This window comes from Taudactylus pleione, unplaced genomic scaffold (assembly GCF_031769625.1).
Source record: "Taudactylus pleione unplaced genomic scaffold, aTauple2 ptg000519l, whole genome shotgun sequence".
Lineage (NCBI taxonomy): Eukaryota > Metazoa > Chordata > Amphibia > Anura > Myobatrachidae > Taudactylus > Taudactylus pleione.
Genome location: NW_028284921.1, coordinates 2,096,253 through 2,116,967, shown reverse-complemented (window position 1 = coordinate 2,116,967; position 20,715 = coordinate 2,096,253). Strand labels below are relative to the sequence as shown.

The window sequence follows — 20,715 nt, the reverse complement described above, 5'->3', positions numbered from 1 at the left end:
CCAAAGACATTGTAATGCCGGATCAGGCTGACATATCGGGCACATCGTCTACTGTGTACCCACTATGTGCACCCCCGCTGCCCGATATCGGGGTCGTTCCGTAGGAGTGACCCAGCAGCAGACGCCGGAAAGTTCAATGGTGCTGGTGAACAACATATCTGGTGGTCGGTCACCGGTGTAAAATGTTACTTTAAGCATTTTAAGCATGCCGCCAGAACAACTATAAACATGATGGTAATTCATCATGTTATTACACTTATACTGCCGGTGGGTTTGAAATGTTGTAATTAGCATATTACTCTTGCGGCACCTGACTTCCGGGGCTCATTTTGATTGTTGTTAAGCACACTACATCCCATAGGCCCTGATGTCCTTCCTAGATTGAAACATACAAGTTCTCAAAGACTTCAATCTTGAACTGGTCCACACTACGCTGGATGTTCAGGGATTTCAGGATCAGAATAGGTAGAATGGAACTACTCAGTTTCTGGACAGGTAAAGATTTAAGTAGAAAACCCAATAACTTCTACTGTTCTAGTACTGGAAAAACTACTGTTAAGAAAAGGACTGAGTGGCTTTCCTTAAGGCAAAATTTTTGCTATGTCGGAAAGAAGACCAGTTGTGAAAAACCATCTGAGCTGAACTTTGGGACATGTACAATGCATCCCCAACTAACATTTCCGCTCACCCAAGTGTCTATGGTGAAAAGCTCTCGTCCTGGATAAGCAACAGAACAGCTACAACTTATCACTTCACGTGTGGACAGTCTGTGCATCACGCAGAATTTTTTCAGAGGGCTTGGGAGGTGGATATCTAGCTGCTCAAGCCTGTTTACCTATCTGCAGCCCTTCACAATAAGTGGATAACTGACCCATGAGAAACAGACTGCTCGCGTTCCCATTGGTGACGAAAGGAGAAAAACCTTCGGTCTGGTGGTATTAACAAAGGAGAAAGGAACCATATTCACCTGAGAATTGTAGAGACTCCAGAATCCTCTTGGGCTCTACATCCACCATCCAGGTCATTAGGCAGTGGGAACTGTGGGCCTGATTCAGATATGTACACTAATGCTATTGTAGCTGTGATCCTGTACGCAGCTGCTGTGTGAAAATATGATACTGCAGACAGCTGCTTGGAAATGTATTGAGATGCCCACAGACGGCTTTGTAGAGCCCTGCAAACATGCCGCAGTGGTCGCAGATCCTTCGAAAAGTAATCTTATGGCCGCAGGAACTGATAGTTTGCGCCATGTTTTCTGCTGGCAGTAGTATACTGAGGCACGCCCCAAAAATGGCTGCAACATGTTTGTTTTTACGGCGGGTCCCCGTAAGTACCCCCAAATGTCAATCACTTTGCAAAGAAAATCTCTGCGCACATGCCAAGATTAGCGATACAGTGCGCAGTGCGACCATGACATATGCACAGTTGGACGATAATCACCCAACTGCGTAAATGTCGGCATTGCGTCCACATCTAAATCAGGCCGAGTGCCAAGATACTCAAAATCTAAAAGAACAAACAATGCCCTATATATATAGTATAAATTAATCAGAGTCACAACCAGATTGCAGCAATTGAATAGGTGTCTGCAACCTCCAAACAGGAACAAAGGATAAACTGAAATTAAATTGCACTACACTGGGTAGTGATAATGATCAATGAAGAACTGTGGGTTCTATCTGATCACCCTCCCTGCATTCTACCTCTGGCAATTACAGGCAACATACAACTGCTTAGCGGGATATCTAACAGACGCAGCAAGTTATACCTGATGGTCTACAGATCACATTTTCCACCTGCCACGCCGCTCCAGTGTCCTCAGCTTGAACACACTGCATGTTTTGATTGGGACGCAGTGTTTCACTGAGCTATTGAGGAACTTATTCACTGCCTGCCACTGTATTAATGCGATCTTTCCTATAGACACTCTGCATGTCACGGTGACAGAACTGGGGCTGATATATGTTCCCCTAAGCTCTTACTATTGAGTACTCCTGCGGATACAACTTTGGTGCTTTCCAGTGTTTGACCGACATATTTGTGATCTATTGCCGTTGAGCTTGTCCACAGCCAGTGTCTTGGACTTTGGAATCCCACAGTGAGGAGGGAAATTATCCCCTTTAACAGCACCTTAATCACTACAGTGTGTCCTCTATGTTTTGCTGTGGCTGGTCTGAATTGAATATGCGGGAGGAGATCTTATACATTGTACATAATTGGATACACACTAGCAGGCTCCGGGAATCATTGTAACAAACAGAGCAAGTGTTTCATCTCTTTACTTACAGAGACTCTGGGCCTGATTCTGACCCGGTCGCAAGCGCTGTGCGCTCGCAACCGGGTCAATGGTGGGCCAGTGCGCATGACGGAGCTGGCTCAGTCATGTACATGCGCGACACCCGGATAGCGACGGGCAAGCCGTCGCTCCGGGTCTCGTACCAAAGGGGGCGTGCTGTCGATGTTGAGTGACAGCACGCCCTTTGGTGGGCGGGCCGGGGGAGTGGCTGCCCAAACGGAGGCGTTCCCATGAGAACGCCTCCTTTTGGGGGCGGCCCAACTGACATCATGAGTGATGTCAGTGGGAGAGATTTCGGCTCTGTTAGAGCAGAAATCTCTCTGGGGCTTGCGGCAACGACACCCTACCACAAGGGTCTCGTCGCAAGCCCGATGGTCTTGACCATCGCGACCGTCTTCCTGGCCGCTCACTATAGCTGTGGGTGGTCACCCACAGCTATGCTAGCGGCCAGGAGGCAGCTCTTAAAAAAAAATAGCCCGGCCCTGATTCAGAGCGAGCTCTCTGTCAGAGCATCCGGCTCTGAATCAGGGCCTCTTTTCATTTAAAATTTCCAGCTCTGCTGGGTATATTGCAGTTAAGTGTATTTTTATATGTCTGTCTGATGACAACAGTTGTCTCTTTTTTTATATTGTGTATATTTTTTTACATGTCAATTGTTTTTTTATTAAATCTGTTTATTTACAAACCAGACTTCTTTATTGATCATTATCACTACCCAATATAGTGCAATTTAATTTCAGTTTAACCACGTGGCAAGATAGCTAATACTGTAATCCTAGCCCCAATAAGACCCACATCAGTGGCAGCAGGCCTCACAAATAAGTTCCACTAGTTAGCAAATCCAATTTTGGTAAGTCAGATTCCAAACCCTCAGCAATAGCTCCAGTTACTTCTCCACTTACTTACTGACCAAAGCCAAAGTTAAGCTGGGTATAATGGAGGCCTCTCCTGCTACCTTCCGATTCCCAGAGGTCTGGGATATTAAGTGTTGACTAGCACTGGATCCTCACCTCCTCCTTCCTCCTCATCAAGGCACAAAGAAACCTCAAGGTCAGAGCCTTCAGTCACCTTACCTTCCTTCATGGGAGGAAAAATCACATATTGTTTCTTCCCAAGTCCGACCCTTTCACATCTAGTCGTACACAAACTCCAAGGGAGAGTACATGTGAATCAGACCATGTACTGACCTTGCAATGCCGGTTTGTAGGGTTCAACCAAATCAGAGATCGACAGGCCCTGATAGGAGATCCCAGAGCGAGTAAAATTGCTCCTCTTTGGGGAGGAAGGTCTCTGCCCAGTTCTCTAGAATGTGCAATGACCTGCATGAACTCTGCAATTCCTTGGACCAAAGACTTAATTCAGGCTGGCTATGTCATGCCCCATTTTTTGGACTCGGTAAGAAAGGGTTTTAGCTTTAAAAGTAGAGCACCAAGTCCAAAAATCTGGCCACCCCTGTCCTAAAGCTAACCCTCCCCCTAACCCTAATACTTATCGTCGGGATAACGGAAGACGGGATTCTGGCCCCGGGATTACGAGCACAGGAATCCCGACCGCTGGGATAGCAACTACATCCTATAGAAGCTTGAACAGTTGGAGTTAAATTTGAAAGTGCCTCAGCGCCTGTCACTGCACTCTAGCAAGTGTTTACCCTGAAACATCATTGTCTAGAATGGTTTACCATAAGCACCACAAGCAAGCGACTATATCTGTGCATATATAGATTTTATTGCATTGTTTGAAATTTTATACTGGAAAAACAAAAGCTGAAAAAATACACTTGTTCGGACCTTTCTGAAATCTAAATTCCTCAAAAAAAAAAACATCTCTAAAATCATTGCGTGATTTATTATATGTACATTTTAGTAACAATCTTCATACAAAGGAGTGTACTTTGATCAACGTGTTTGTATTCGATACAAGCAATCTAAACACACCTAGAAATATTTATTTTATAACTGTAAAGTAACAATTCTTTAATTAATACAATGTTCAACCTACTTCGTTATTAAATTAAAACTAGAATATTTAGAGCTCATTATATTTTTAGGTCACAAAACTGGCTGTTCCCAATGAAACAATCTTTGTGCATTGCTGCAGCGTATAAACTAAAATACCCTGGACGCAACTTCCAAAGGCAATCGCTGGAAATTTGATCCCTGACACCATTTCAACAAGTCTTCATTTTCTATTTCGATGGGAATAGTAACTAATTCTACATTCACTTATTGGGAACAATCAACAGTAAGTATCCTAAGAAATTGTAACAAGTGGTGTATAAAAAAGGCAGACGAGGATTCAGCATTGCTTGGATGGACCTGTTTGGATGCCATCAGGTTGAGATAATTGTAAAACATTTGGATATCATACAGAGTGCAGAAATACCAGCTGCTAATGCTCATTTACATACATATTGTATCATTTAATTAACCGTAACTCATGCAACAGTTGGCGCTAGTCTGCTTATAAAAGCAATGCTGTTTAGACACAATCTTCTGACAAAGTCTGGACATGCCGGTTTCATTACAAGGTGCTCCAAGATAATCCGCAGCTCTGTGAACAAAGTCCTGTAAAAAGAGGATTAAATATACTTTGTATCAGCTGAACATTTTTGCTGTAATTGTTCATTCTATCTTGAAGCAGTCCTCAAGTACCCCCAACAGGTCATGTTTTGTGGATTTCTTTAATCATGCACAGGTGAGTCAATCTATTTTGCCGGGTCTGTAATTATCCCACCCACCTCCACACACAGAAATCCTGAAAACATGACCTGCTGGGGGTACTTATGAGTTGGAGTTGAGAACCACTGCATTAGACCAGGGTTAGTCGATGTCTGGACTAGAGACTACAATTTTTTCAGGAGGGGGGAGATTCAATTACAGCCGTAAATGACTCGTGCCACCGAGCATCAGCCAGTCACGGCATGTCAGTCATTACAAGTTTTCTTGTGCACCTATGCAGGGTGCAAGGCAAAACTTGCAATATGGATGGATGCGAATTGCTGTCCCATAGCGGTAAATCACGCCCGTCCTGCTAAACTGAATTACACCCAGAGACTAATGATTTTCTTCAGTTTCTGTTAGCCACATGGTCTCAAAATATTGCAGCATTTAATAAACCAATCAAGCCAACAAATGCTTATTTGAGTGTTGAAAAAAGCTAGTGTTTGTATTTGACACTTGTATATCCATCTATAATTAAAGTACAATTATGGATAAGAAATGTGTTAAACGATGCAGTCACAACATACCTGGAAATTTTTATGTAATTTCATCATTGACAGTTATACAATATCCTTAACTATATATACGATGGGAGAGGGAGGGTTAATAAATTACTCACTAAAAAAATATTGTTCTTACATTGTTGGCCTCTAACATGAAGAAATATACAGGGGAAATGGACATTTTAACTTGAATTTTACAACAGCACCTGGTTAATAGGAAAGTTGCAGAGTTTGCCATTACAGTACTTACCGGCAGTATGGATTCCTTCTGGAAGAATAACGCAGTGTTAGGAATCTGTAGTATATGAACGGCTGTAGTAAACTCCCCTGACCACTGAAAATGGAAAACAAACATGTACGGTTGAATGAACAGACCCCATTTTTAATGTACAAACACTTCCAGGAATAAACCTACAAAACTTGGGACTAATCCTGTAAATTAGGGAGTAATAGTAATTAGATCATTTTATTTTGCTTGTAGTAAGAGTAGACTAGCAATATAAAAATATTACCCATGAAATAGACTGAAAGAGTTCTTGTTCAAGAATGGAATATGCTTTATTCAGATAAAGTCAGTAGCAGTGCGAACACATACTAATAATGGTAACACTCATTAATTACAAATATGGTCACTTTTTCACATTGGTAAAAGGAAAATAGTGACTTAAGATTTGCATTACAAAACTGAAAATTGGGGATGTGGTTTAGGAAAAATCAGTTTCTCACATTCTCTTTGAACTGTACTCATTAGCTATAGTCAGTGGAGCAGCCATTTTATGAGCTCACTGATTCAGGAGGCACAAAGGAATGACACTAGTCCCTAGTAAACCATTAGGTTCAGTGCACGTAATGTTTGCCTCCAATATATGTATGCCAGAGGTATATAAATTGCGGGTAGGGACTGTGGAGTCCCAGATTAAATGTATTGCAAATCAGTCACCAGGAACCCTCTCTTTTACTGCCTTAGAAATACGCCACATTGACACTGGGTGCCCCTGAGCAACATCACACTGGCGCTGGACACCCTTCAGCAACATCACACTGACAATGTATGCCCCCAAGCAACGTCACATTGGCACTGGATGCCCCCTATTCACACCACACAGGGCGCCTCTGAGCAACACCACACTGACATTTACAGCTCCATTACTATCAATACCACACTGATACTGGATGCCCCCCGAGCAAGGTAATACTGACACTGGACACCCCCCGAGCAAGGTGACACTGGCACTGGATGCCCCTGAGTAATGCCACACTGACACTGGACACCCCCATCTCGGTTCTTCTTTAGTCCTCCTCATCACAGTGTTATGAGAGTATATAAATTTACTTTTCATTTTAAGAGCTGGGTAAAGTGTTTTCGTGTCCCTATTGTTGTAAAAAAAATAAAATGACACCCTTGGTTTAGGGGACAGGTTTGTTTTATATAAAACTGGGTCTACAAATTTCTCTGTGGAATAAACAGAAGAATTCACAATGTTTAGTTTTATAGTGTGAACAAGTAATAAATTATGGGAAACTCTAAACTTAAATATGCAAAACTAAAAGTTGCAGTAACATAAGTCAGTGTGAACCAGTCTGCACAATGTGATGAAATCTGACCACAGAACATAAGAGAAACCTAAATTCTCACCTGAGCAGCATGAAGACCGTTGCAGGCATTAGAAAGATTTCATTGCAAGCCACAAACTTCAGAATATTTTGCTGATTTGCATTCAGTTTGTCCAGAAGAGACCTGACAAATTGCATGCTGTTTGCTCCCTTGGCCTGAAGTGAGATAAAAAAAATAAATCTCAAGATTTAGCTTGAAAACCTTACTAGTGATGTAGCTGACCATCAATTGGATCACAGTAATGTTATTGCTCATTATCCTACACTGTCAGCATCTAATTATCAATCATAAAATTATTATTAAGACACGCTATTATACCTGCCCCATTCTAGAACACTCACAAGGATCCCACGTCCCTAATACCCTGCTCTTCCTGGTGGTAACCTGGCAGGGATGCTTTAGTCCCCAGGAACCTAACGCTGGGTTTTAGTCCATAAAGAGAATATTATAAAACCATCCAATATAAGGTTTCATTACCCCTGGTCTGGTTATAGGGTATACGTTCATCATACTGACATTCAGAATGTCGACACATTAGGGTTAGGCTGCAGTTGGGGTTAGGCTTAGACACTCAATTTACATGAGAAATACAATGACGCCATGCCTAAAGTATGAAGACAGTGTTTTGGGAGCAGCCCGCCACCATCAGATAAGCCAACTTCTGACAGACAGAAATGACGTACCTTATACTGTACATACTTTTATCATATCAGTCTGGTGCTAAATATACTGCACTGTATAGCACCTCCGTTTGGTTTTAACATTGTTGTTTTTAGGTTCTTTTTGATGGTGAGGATACCAAGGACTGCAGTCTCATTTGTTTTATTATTTAACTTAAAAGAATTTGTGAAAGATGTGCTTGTATTCGCAACATTTGTTTATATATAAAATACTATGCTAACTTCTAAGGGTAACAACACTTACATCCAAGACCTTCTTCGTGTACGTTGACGCATGAAGCAATGAAAAAAGCAAAACAGGGAATATGCTCACTGAGAGGCACATTAAGGAAAAAGACAACATGAGGAATTAGTGCTTTCAATGTTAATATTTTACTCAATGTGGAAAGTTATTGTTACTGGTTATAAGCCATTAAATTCATCTATATGGACTTTGTTCCCACAAATATATTTGCTAAATATCTTGCAAGTACAGCACCTTGCCCCATGTCTAACAATCTGAGAGTGTACCTAACTTTTTGGGAGGCCAGGCATATCGTCTATGGCCTCTATTTGCATCAGTCAATTCATGAATGAGCATATGAAAACCTATACCTGTATATACATGGATTCCCAAAGATAAAAACAGTGGAGAAGTATTGGAAACACTCTTTAGAAGAGTTGTATATAGGATTGGGATTATATAATGGGAGTAGATTAATAGATAGACAATGAATGTATATACCAGTGGTTCCCAAACTTTCTTGAATCACGGCACCCCAGATTATCAGCATTTTTTTCATGGACCCCCTAGACCAAATATATCTTCTTGAGAAATTCAGAAAAAAATTATTAAATTAAGAAAATTGTGCTCATCTGTCATCCTAAGGTTCCATTATGTGGTGGTTGACAGGGTTGTATTTCTGTTTGTACACATTTTTTGATTGATAACCACAAGCGCTGATTTTGCCTATCACACAGATGATAAATACTTTTGACCCCCAACTCGAGGCACCCCTGCAAGTGCCCTGAGGCACCCCAGTGTGGTAACGGCACCCTGTTTGGGAACCACTGGTATATACATCAGAAGGTAGAAAGTGAATGGTCAACAGGGTCAAAATGTCGACATGGAATTCGGTCAGCAAAGTCAAAAGGTCGACACAGAAAAGGTTGACTTATTTTTTTTTCCATCTTAACCCTCCCCTAGTGCCCAACACTAACCCTCCCCCAAGTGCCTAATACTAACCCTCCCGTTCCGAAGCCTAACCTAAACCCTCCGTCAAGTGCCTAACCCTAAAAATCATGAAAAACCATGTGTCGACCTTTTGACCAGGTTGTCCATTAACCTATCGGCCTTTTCACCCTGTCTACCTAAGTCACTGTCGACCTTCTGGTGTCTATGTGTTGACATTTTTTCTAGTTACTGTGTATCTACTATCTGGATACCATATAATGAATGGTTATATATAGTATTGGGGATAAGTAACCACATGATCAAAAAAAGCCAATGTGGTGGGGAAGAATGACAGTAAGTCACCACCATCACATATGCACTAATCTATAAAACAGCAATCTACATACACACACTATTGTAAGCTGACTTCTGGTACCAGCCTGCTGTAAAACCAATTCCTGACCTGCTGCAAGACAAAGTTGTCAAAGCCATTTCCAGCTATCAACAATGTACAAGTTTAATTCTCTTTGGCCAAGTACACGATGTGTTCCCGGCCGATCCGCCAGTCCGGCATACTGCACTGTACGTACACACTCCATGAAGCAGTGGTACGACTGCACGATGTACAATGACATGCTGTGAATGTGAGCAGTTCAGAGACTGGATCAGAGGTCGATTCAGCCCGAATCAGAAGACATCAGCTCTGCCCTCTGGTGAAGCAGCAGAATAAGACCATGTCTGGCCACAACAACACTAGTATAGGAATAACAATTTTGTTAAAAATAAGCCAACGCCCATTCACGGCTTCACTGCGGCCAGAACATACAATAGTGGCCATCTTCACACCTCAATAGGCCTGATAACGGTACTCTGAATTTCAAATAGGACAGTAATCTGGCATCGTGATCATTTTGGAACCAAGCTGTGTGAACCTGATTTCAGCGGCTCTATAGCAATGTGTGGCCAACTTCAAGATAGCTAGTAGCCATCACCAGTTCAATTTAATAGGCATATACTCACAGGTTATTTACAATTCTGAAATGTTACCATATATTGATTCTACACCCTTAGTTGTAACTGCTTACAGACAGTGCTTGCAAAGGATACTTGTGACAGGGTAGGAGTTGACAAAGATGAGGGAATACAGTAGGTAGTGGCAGCTGTCCTCTAACAAAGCCTGGCTTAGAAATGCCCGGCTCAGCTGGAAGTGAGGCAACCTCTGATGCAACCGAAGGGCACTGGTGAGAGCATTGGCCAGCAAGGCACGCTGATAGAAGCTGGCAGCTTCATGTAAGCTGTAGATGGGAATAACAAGACAATAGCAAATTACCACTTTTAGCGCAAACAGGATAATAAGAGTGAATCTGGGCAGAGTTTTTAAAAACTACTTCACTAGCTACAGTGTGAGAGGTGGACAAGTAATGGAGATAGTGTACAATCCAGGAAGAGCAAGTCTAGACCAGAGGTCAGCAACCGTGTCATGTGGCACGCTGAAGGTTCTGAAGATAGCAGACAAAACCAACACTCCGAAACCCTTTGCTTTACCCATAAGCTTGGTTATTAGTGTCTTGCCAGCTCCAACGGTTTGATGCTACCATCCTACTACTTCCTACAATTTATAGTTATGTGGTTTGAAATGTAATAACATATTTTCTACAATCAAAAATATGTTATGTTATTTGTTGGTCCCATTACCCCTGGTTTAGGCAATGACTAACCTAGAGTTACTTACCCTAAGATAGGAAGAATAAATAATGCTGAACAGTATACTGTGAACCACCGCGACAACCACATTGCAGTATCAAGCTTATTTGCCAGCATGAATTGCTAATAAAAAAGAGAAAGCAATTAATACACTAAACAATAATCAAGACACACACGACTGGCAACTGTAACTGTACACCTGAAAAACAAACTCATTCTAGAAGGCTGCACCTGTCATTTACCTTTCACTGCTGTATTTATTCTTTTACTTTTGCAGTTTGAGCCATTTGCTGATTGAGTCAGAAACGTGCTGAAGATTTTGCAATGTTATCAAAACTCTACAATTTAAATGTATGTTTAAACTAAATTTTCTAAGTGTATAGTCATTAATTTTGTGTGGCTGACCATTTTCTGCTGTGTTCCATTTTGTTTAGTTGCTTTGTTTCCTCACTCTCAGTGTCTGACACTCTGTTACTAATTAGCCTGAAATATATAATACACATTTTCTTTTTTAATAATGCCAATAGGAAAGTAAATTTAAAAGTACAAATCATTAAAAAAAAAAAAAAAAAAAAAGATCTTGTTAGAATGATGTCTATTTACAGGCAACAGACTTATGAAAAACACAAAAGCATTGAGAAAGTAATTAATGACTTGTGTTACTGGACCAAAAAATAGTGAGTGTCAAGACCACACTATTGTGTGTTAGAGGTAAATTAAATCAATCACAGAGAACAGTAATATACATTTTAAGAAGCTTTGTTCCACATCATGTCTACTTCTAAGCACCTGTCTACGATAACACACAATTTAAGCCAGCTCCTCCGTGTAGGCAATGACGCATCTAAAGGTTGCGGAAAAAAAATTACAAAAAACTAAAGTTCTGCCAACAAGTTCCTGAGACCAGGAGCTACCATCGATTTGATCCTCTGTCAGAGAGCAAGACTGAATGCTACTTAACTTCAACCTCTGCAGAGAATGAAGTCGTCTAATGGCCCGTACACATATATCGATATCGACCATCCGTGCCCGCGCATCAACCATCGTTTGGTCGTTGAAAAAGATCAAACGATTAACGATATCGTTATCGTTTATATCGACAAGAATATCTGACCGTGTGTACGCACCATTAGTGAGCAAGTTTGTCCCTCTTACAACCAGGATCAAAGACACAGTTGCCTGTGGGTACGATGGACGGTGGTGGCTGGGGGAAGTGGAGGACATCAGCATGCAGAACATTCACATGGTTTTCTACCATCCATCAGGACCAAGGACCTCATTTCAGAAGAACAACAAGGACTCAACCTGGGTTCCTGTGGTAACAATGCAATTGAGCTGACAACATCAACTAGACGATCACAGAATATTCAACCTAAACTTTCTGAGGAGATTTCCCACCTACTGCTGAACACCAATGTAATCACTAGTGAGTACATAAAAAGTGATTGTTATTAAATATATTAATGTCCTACTAATAAAAATAAACCTGTAAGTTAAGACATTAAGGCCCTCATTCAGAGCCGTACGCTCTGAGCAGAGCGCACGCTCTGAATGAGGGCCGCCCTCCATGAAAATGGAGCGTCCTCCTGGACGCTCGTATAGCTGTGGGTCACCACCCACAGCCTATACGAGCGTGCATTTTGATGGCCGCGATGGTCGTGACCATCGCGACCATCGAAACTGCAAGCCGGAGCCTGCGGTTGAGGTTTTCAACCGCAAGCTCCGGAGTGATTTTGGCTCTATCAGAGCCATAATCACTCCCACTGACATCTGGGCCAGCTTCTGACGGGAGGCGTTCCCGTGGGAACGCCCCCGTCAGGGAGGCACGCCCCTGGCACGCCCACCAAAGGGGGCGTGCTGTCAATCAACATCGACAGCACGCCCCCTTTGATCAGACACAACGAGCGAAGGACTTTCCTTCGCTCGTCGCGTCTGGCGCATGCGCACGATGGAGCTCCCTCCGTCGTGCGCATGCTCAGTGCATAACATCGACCCACTTGCGAGCGGACAGCCGCTCGCGAGTGGGTCTGAATCAGGCCCTAAGTCCAGTATTATAAACTTATATGGAGCCTGTAAAAATGTTTTTTTTCTTTATCATTTGTATCAATAACTTCATTCTGCCTTCAGTCTCAAACTTGAAATTTTCACAGAAGATTAGAATCATATGGACCTTGGCTTGAGTCAAAAAATTTATTTTTTATATTTTGCCAACCCGAGATTTTTAGGCCTAAAGTTAGTAAAATTTTAAGCATACTTTTCAAAATCTAATAAAAACAGTAGGACAAAAATATCAGACTTCAGCATTTTTGGTAACAAACTACTAGTACATATGTATCGCTCACAAAAAAATGAAACCTGATATTTCTATCAGTTGAGATAATCACTGCCTGAAAAGTCATGTTTTCACAAATATTTTGTTCGCGTTGGGCCCTTTTTCACCATTAAAGTTAAATAAGGTAATATATGCACCAAGCCAAAAATGTAGCCCAAACTTTGCTGAGAATAATGGTTTTTGTCCCAATGCTCTACCACATCCCAGTCCTGAGATATTTGCATTTTTGCGTTTAGTACATCCCGCCATAAAGAGTTAAAATCCCATTACTAGACCTTCCTGTAAGATCATAGGGGTATATTTACTAAAAGTCGATTTTGTGTACAGATTCTAAAACACATATTTACTAACAGATGATTTTTTACATCTTTTTTTTTTTTTTTTTCAAACGTCTAAAATGCATCTCTAAGTAAATGTGTGATTTAGTCCCTGAAACACAAAATTTACCAAAAATCGACTTTCAGTAAATATACCCCTAAAGCACACATTTACGAACAGATTTTGACATTGTTTAAAAAAAATGATTAAAAAAAAATAAATCAGTAAATCTATGATTAAAAGGTGCGTACACACACAACGATTTATTGAACGATTTAACTATAACAACGTCATTATCGTTCAAAAAAATCGTTCAGTGTAAACGATTATAGTTCATGCGTTCACGTTTGTCGATTGTAGTTCAGTCAGACTGGCCAACTGAACGATTTTCAATAGAAGTTGCAACATTTTTCCTTCAACACACAGAAAATTGTTTATTAAGTTAAGTAAAACCAACTACTTTGTAAAACCATTTTCGTTCACTTTTTCAAGGGAAAAACTGGACGAAAATCATTCAACGAAAATAGTTCATTACTTACATTGTTGTGTGTGTATGCACCTTAAAGCTGCATACACACACACAACGATTTAGTAAATTAACGATTTTAGTAAACGATTTTCGTTCATTTTTTCAAGGCAAAAATGAACAAAAATCGTTTACTAAAATCATTCATTTCCTAAATGTAATGAACGAATTTTTTGAACTACAAACGATTTTTGCATATTCCCTTACTGAAAATCATTGAGTTGGTCAGTCTGACTGAACTACAAACATGAACGTGCATGAACGATAATCGTTCATCGTTTTAACTCAGAAAGTGAACGATTTCTTTCAACGATTGAACGATAACAATTTCATTTAACGATAATTGTTCAAAAAAATCATTGTGTGTGTATGCACCTTTAGACCCTGAAATACAAAAATCAACCTTTAGTAAATATACCTCCCCAGAGTCTAGAGCAGGGGTGGGCAATAAGTGGCCCTCCAGCTGTTGTTGAACTACAAATTCAATCATGCCTTGCAACAGTTTTAGCATGGCCAAATAGCAAAACTGTTGCAGGGCATGCTGGGATGTATAGTTATACAACAGCTGAGAGGCCACTTATTGCTCACCACTAGTCTAGAAACAAACTCAGTCCTCATGGAACCCTAACAGTGCATGTTTTCAAGGTACCCTCAGGAATATTAGTACCACCTGTAGATTTATTGTATTAGTCAATTAACAGACCTGTGCTCCAGCTAAATGATCTGGAAAACATGCACTGTTAGCGTCAAGAGAGATTAAAACAGACCGAAACCTACAAGGGACATTTGCCAGCAGAAAATAACTCTTCTCTCCTATTATCTGAGTGATAATACATTCCAGTTCAGAATCAAACAGAACATTACCAGAAAACTGAATGAATTCTAGAGATCTCTTAGGGGCATATTTACTAAAGTGCGATTTTTAGAAGTGGAGAAGTTGCCCATAGCATAGATTAGCTATGATCTTCTAGAAGAAGAAGATAATGAAGATAAGAGATAAGATAAAAATGATGTGCTATGAATGTAAATCACACGCGTTGGGATCCCGGCGGTCGGTATGCAAACGGCCAGAATACCGACAGCGGCATACCGACAGTCAGAATCCCAATGCCCAAAGTTAAGTACACCTACACTAACCCTCCCCCTAATCCTAACCCCCCCCCCTCAGTGTAACCCCCATCGCAGCCTAACCCTACCTTCCCTGCAGCCTAAACCTAACCCTCATACTTACCCGCAGGGATGCTGGTGCCGGCATTCTCAACCGTCAGGATTCCTGCGCCGAGGCGCTGAGTGACGTCATTCTGTACACCAGGATCCCACTTACATCCCAATCACACCAGTGCCTGGACAAAAGGCTACAGAATGTAATATGCTGTAAGTCTACTCACCACTGCCCCTCCCTGAGGAGGACTGTTAGGAACAGAGTCCGCCATGTCTGCAAACACAAAGAGAAAATGTTACATTGTGACAATCAAATTATCTCCATATAACATCTGTTCTCCTAAAATCAATGTCACCATTGCATCCAAATGCTGAAAAACTAATCAAGAACTATGATCGAGAACTATCGCCAGCGAGGCAGAAACTATAGGGCCTGGAAGTGAGGGGGCTCTGCAGGGTTTGCTCATCTTCCTGTGGCCCCCAGAGCGGGCACCTACTGTGAACATGCGCAGTGAAGCCCCAGTTACCACGCATGCTCAAAAGAGGCCCAAAGTCTACTTCAGAGTATGGGAGGGTCTAGGTCTAGGAGGATGAGTCAGCCAGATTGTCAGACCCTCCCAAAACTTTGATGAGGCCCAGTGATGCCATGTTCTGCCCCTGACTATGATCCAATGCAGAAGCCTAAGTGAAAATCACTTTAATGTATTAATTGGTTTATTTAGTGGTGGGTAAGGGACATCTGGAAAATACTGTTTACATGGCGGCCATGCAAGTCAACATATCTCCACTGGGCTGTGACTGATAAGGTTGCCATATAAGGGGGAATTCTACACGATGGACACGATGTGCCATCACCCCATAGAGGTGCTTGTGATGTCGACACTACCATAAATGCTCGATATGTGCGCAGCCAGGCACGCAGCACATCGCATTGAATGGAATTCCCCATTAAGTGCATTTTCTACATGTCCCTTCTTGGTTTATTTGAATATTATTTCCCCAAAGCATTGTATGAAATGATACCATTGTTCTAGTAGGGCTCAATGTTGGACAAATTCCTTTAACTAACTAGACATTTTACTAGCTTTGTAGTTTATTTAGTTCTCAATGCGTTCTTTTTCAGTGTCCTTAAAATAACAGATTGAGTCAACAATCTCTGTAAATGAGTCTGAAAATACAACTAGACAGATAGGTTTATGTTTTTACAACTACAGAAACTGAATGTAACAACCTCTTGAACCTGTGAGTTCCCTGTATTATCTGATATCACCCTAGGAAGGAAGTTTATAGACCTAAGAATATTTACTTAGTAATAAATGCTTCCTTTGTTATGTAGAAAAAAAACCTCAAAGTAGCAATAACACTTTAAATAGTTTATGCACTTCATTTTTCTATGACAGACACTGTGCCTTCCAAGGGAATCAGTCATGTGACATGTTGGGCAGTTTTATTACACCATTCTAGGCGAAATTGACTACAGATAAATTAAGGAGAAAGGGGCATTATTATTAAACATGATCCTACATAAAAGTACTTGTAGATAGATACTACAGCTTGTACAAAAGATACAGAAGTTTTACAGCAGACCAATATACTGTATAGATTTTAAAGTTCTACCTTTAATGGCCAAATGCATTTGCACAGCCTTTCAAATGAAAACTCAAATAGCATTTTTTATTAAGCATCATGGGGGCGATTCAGTTCAGCAGGAGTTGAATAGCGCCGGGAGGAGCTTCTGGAGCTTCTCAATTGACCGTGCTGTGCCAGCTGCGAGGCTGTTTTCCTGCTCAGCGTGGCGCTAACAGCCTCGCGGCGGGCACTTTAGTCTGAGAATGCCGGTATTTGCGACTATGGGCTATATTCAATTAGCTGTGAAAAGTTGGAATCAGCGATAATTTATCGCCTGTGACGTCATTTTCGCATGTTTGAATTATTCCCATATTCAATTTCAAAGACTTTTCGCCAGTGCGAAAAGTCTTTGAAAAAAAACGGGGATAAGTTTTCACCATGTTTTACATGGCGAAAAAAAGTGCAGAATTGGGGTTTAGAGGTGCAGGCTTAAAAAAAATAGCCTGCACCCCTGGGAATAGCCCCTAAAAATCAACTGTGTCAAAAAAAGTTTCAAAAAAATAGGGACACCCCAAAAAAAATATTTCCATTTTGGGGTTAATAAAAAAAATTATATTGGGAACAAGTTTTTAAATAACAAAATTCATTCGGGGGGGGGGGTTCCAATTAAGCAGCAGGTGTTTAAAAGAATGCGGGTGGTAGCGACAGGTGCATTTTTGAAGAATTTTCAAAATGCACTTAAGGGACTTAAAAATAATCTTGCACCCATTTCATGTGCCCCAAATTTGATGGGCATAGTTATTTTTTGCCCAAAAAACCTAAGTGCTGTTCTTCATCACTTTTTAAAAAGTCGGGAAAAAACACCTGCCGTGGCTATTTAAAAATCCTAATTACCTTCTGCATGGAAAAACGGGGGTACACACAAATCCCCCATGTCAGGACATCATTAGGGGTGTCCTAGGATGAATTCCCGAAAATTCCCTATTTTTCCCGAAACTTACCTTTCCACCGGCTCCCGTTTTCACTGTTTCCTAATTGAATACGGGAATAAAGCGGGCGCGCGGACGATACTTTATCCCCGGAAAACCTCCAATGTGGAGCGAAAAGTCCAGCAGGGACTTTTTGCTCCAAATTGAATACCCCCCTTAACCTGGGTGTTAAGTCACGAGAAACTGCATTCTCAGACTTAACTTGTGTCGGACTAAACAGTGTGCTGAATTGTATGTCTCCGGGACCAACTTCCCGCTGCTATTCTACGCACGCTGAATTGAATCGCCCTCTATATGACTGAACAAACATCACTTGCAAAACGTAATTTACAAACTGCTACTTGGTACTTACTTGTTCAACTAAAGCATTTTAAGCTGCCTGCCCACTTTCATTAGAACTGCCCCAAAAAGCAGTCTGTACATAACTTTGTGGATTCATCTTAAAATGCACTTTAGTGAAACATCTATTTTTTTTTAACTTAATTCTCCAATTTACAATAAAATAATGCTGGACTTTTTCTATAACTTTAACCACTTGCCAGGAGTGGCAGCATCTCATGTGGCCACGCCAGGCTGAGCTTTCCTAGACATGGTCGCATAATCCCTCCCGGTAAGATCCTTATTTGTTCGGCAACCACCCCCCAGCCTCCTTCTGCAGGCCGGGCTGTGTACAGAAGTGTGGTGATCGCCCACCCGCTGCTGCAGGAAGACAGACAAGTCTGCCTGCTGCCTGAGCTCATGGGCATCAGGGAACCTGCAGCTTCCTTTCCCCCGGCTACAGGCACTGCCGGAGGGCGACTGCGATAGGCGTACCTAATGGGATCGGCCACCAGCACTGCGGGAGTCCTGTTTCCTTTCTGGTCTCTCCCACTCCCAGCGATTCCCTGCTGCTGGCTGATCTTCTTGTAGGACTGATGAGTCCTGTAAGAAGTGGATTAATAATGACACTTTATACAGCATATATTTATATAGACAAACACACACACATATATACATACACGTTTAACTGTATAAAATTTATTCAAAAATAATTATCACATTTTATAATTAAAGGATATTTAACCCTTATTCAGTATAACTTTATTGACAAATATGCATAATGGTTTATAAAATGATACTGAATTTGGTTAATAGTTCTTATACATAATTTGAGAATTTAGCAGAAGAAAAAGCCAATTGGGGATATTTTGGTCAAGATATTAGCCAGTTAAGTGGTTAATTACAGCTGAAGTGAAATTTGCATTGTAGCAGATGTACATCTGAATGGAGTAAAATGAATCCCATTGAAAGTATAGGACGACCTCTGATCTTTGGGAACATAAGTTGGGTACACATTATAGAATATATTGGCCAACCTTGCGATCCGAGATGGTTCGCAAAAACCATCATATAGTGCGTACACCCAATTCATCGTTTGCATTGTGTGGTTGCATCTTCCCATCTGATGTGCTGCACATGGAACAGCGCAATGGAAGACACAGTGTTGTCACACAGCCTGCAATGATATATTGTATCATCGTACGGTGATGAGATGTATTGATCCATCGCCATGTTGCTGGGTTTGCGGATCGCTGAGAGTGTACCCAGCTTTAGGGGAAAGTCAAGGTTTTTAATGAGTAAAAAAGTGTGAAAGTTAGAAGCTTGTACATTTCTGAATGTCAGCTTAAATGTGCCTTTAAATGTGTTCAACTCTTCATTCAAGTGAAAAATAAAGGGGCTGGTTGAGCACATGCCTGTATGCAAAGCATATCATGTTTTTGCAGTGCATATGCTAAAGAAAGGAGCACACACGGCGATGCAAAGTCCTATACATTTTAAACACATCTTCACTTTGCGGCTGGGGAGTCAGGAATGGGATGTAACAGGTGTTCTCACGTAGGCTTCAGTGGGTGCGCAACCGCAAGCTATGCAGTGTTGGACGCAAGCATAAAAAGAACTACTGCCAGGTGTATCATTTGCAACAAATAGCTGGTGCAAGAGCCCGGATGACGATTGGTGATAAACCAGACATCTGGACTTTTCGTGGATTTCTGCTTGCCACCTCAGGAAGTTGCGAGCAGAAATCTGGGGGCCCGCGGCACTTGTGCCCAATCGGAAAAACAATTAAATTGCTGTAACGGGCATGCAAATAACAAATAAATCCCCCCATGGGTACATCTCCAAGGGCTTCAGCAATTTTATTTTATTAAGAAACTCCAAAATAAAATACAGATTTAAAAAAGTAATTATGGCTGATGTGATCCAGATAATTCAACCTATTACTAAACATTACAAACAACAGGGTAAAAACGAATGACTCTTAATGAGGAAGCACTTCCCTAGGGGTATGTCTGTACTTGGGAAATGATGGAATGAGTAAGCAGCAAATGGTGCAACACAGTCACTGACAGGATCAATGCAATATAATGGTAACAGTACTCAATCATAACAGCACAGCACCAGCCCCAATGCACAGACTGCACCACTAAGGAAATACAGGCCGCCATGCCTACTCCTGTGTCACTAGGAATCAGGACTATGGCTGCCATCTCCATTCATTCTACAGTAGTCCAGGCCGACAACGGCAGCAGCGTATAACCCCAGTTTGTGGAGCATGACGTGTCGCTCACACACCCTATATAGACACGACGCCCTGCCCCTGTGTCACCCCGACCATTTCTCACCTATATTCCGGCACCTGACTCCGCTCCGTCTCCGGTAGTGACTGCGACCGGCAGCGACACTGACGTCACCGGCAGCCCAGCCAATGCCTGCAAGGGAGAGCGCATAAAGGGGCGTGGTCAGAGAGATGAAGTATAGTTGCGGTGACTGACAGGGTGAGGGCGCAATGGCAGCAGCGGTTGGGGGTGGTGCTTCTGGAAGGTTCTGCTGCGACGCGTACCGGCCGCCCGGCTCGGGTGCTGTGAGGACGTAGACCTAGACCGAGAGACCCAGTTGTGTCATGACGTGCGACGATGCGTTTTTCTTTTGTCGCAGTAAACATGCTGCTTAGTTACTGTGAGTGACTTTTGGACAGTGGTCCTGTTAGCTAACACCACAAGATGGCATTATCCGCTCTGTCCCTTTGTGGATAAGGATGGCCGTCTCAGGGGTGTCCATTGATGGGTTCCATCGCTGGTTACTATTGATGGCATAAAATCAATCTATAG

At 41.8% G+C, this 20,715-nt stretch overlaps 1 protein-coding gene across 1 annotated transcript; it reads right to left on the bottom strand.

The window, feature by feature from the left end:
• Positions 1–4,122: 4,122 nt before the first annotated feature.
• Positions 4,123–20,335, bottom strand: TMEM33 (transmembrane protein 33). The gene is made up of 9 exons (XM_088450542.1): positions 20,230–20,335; positions 18,380–18,487; positions 15,236–15,282; positions 10,700–10,794; positions 10,075–10,262; positions 8,059–8,126; positions 7,156–7,289; positions 5,770–5,853; positions 4,123–4,860 (listed from the first exon to the last, which is right to left on the bottom strand). The coding sequence occupies exons 3-9, from the start codon at positions 15,278–15,280 to the stop codon at positions 4,731–4,733; spliced, it is 744 nt and encodes a 247-aa protein (XP_088306668.1). The 5' UTR covers positions 15,281–15,282; positions 18,380–18,487; positions 20,230–20,335; the 3' UTR covers positions 4,123–4,730.
• Between the last annotated feature and the right edge of the window lie 380 nt (positions 20,336–20,715).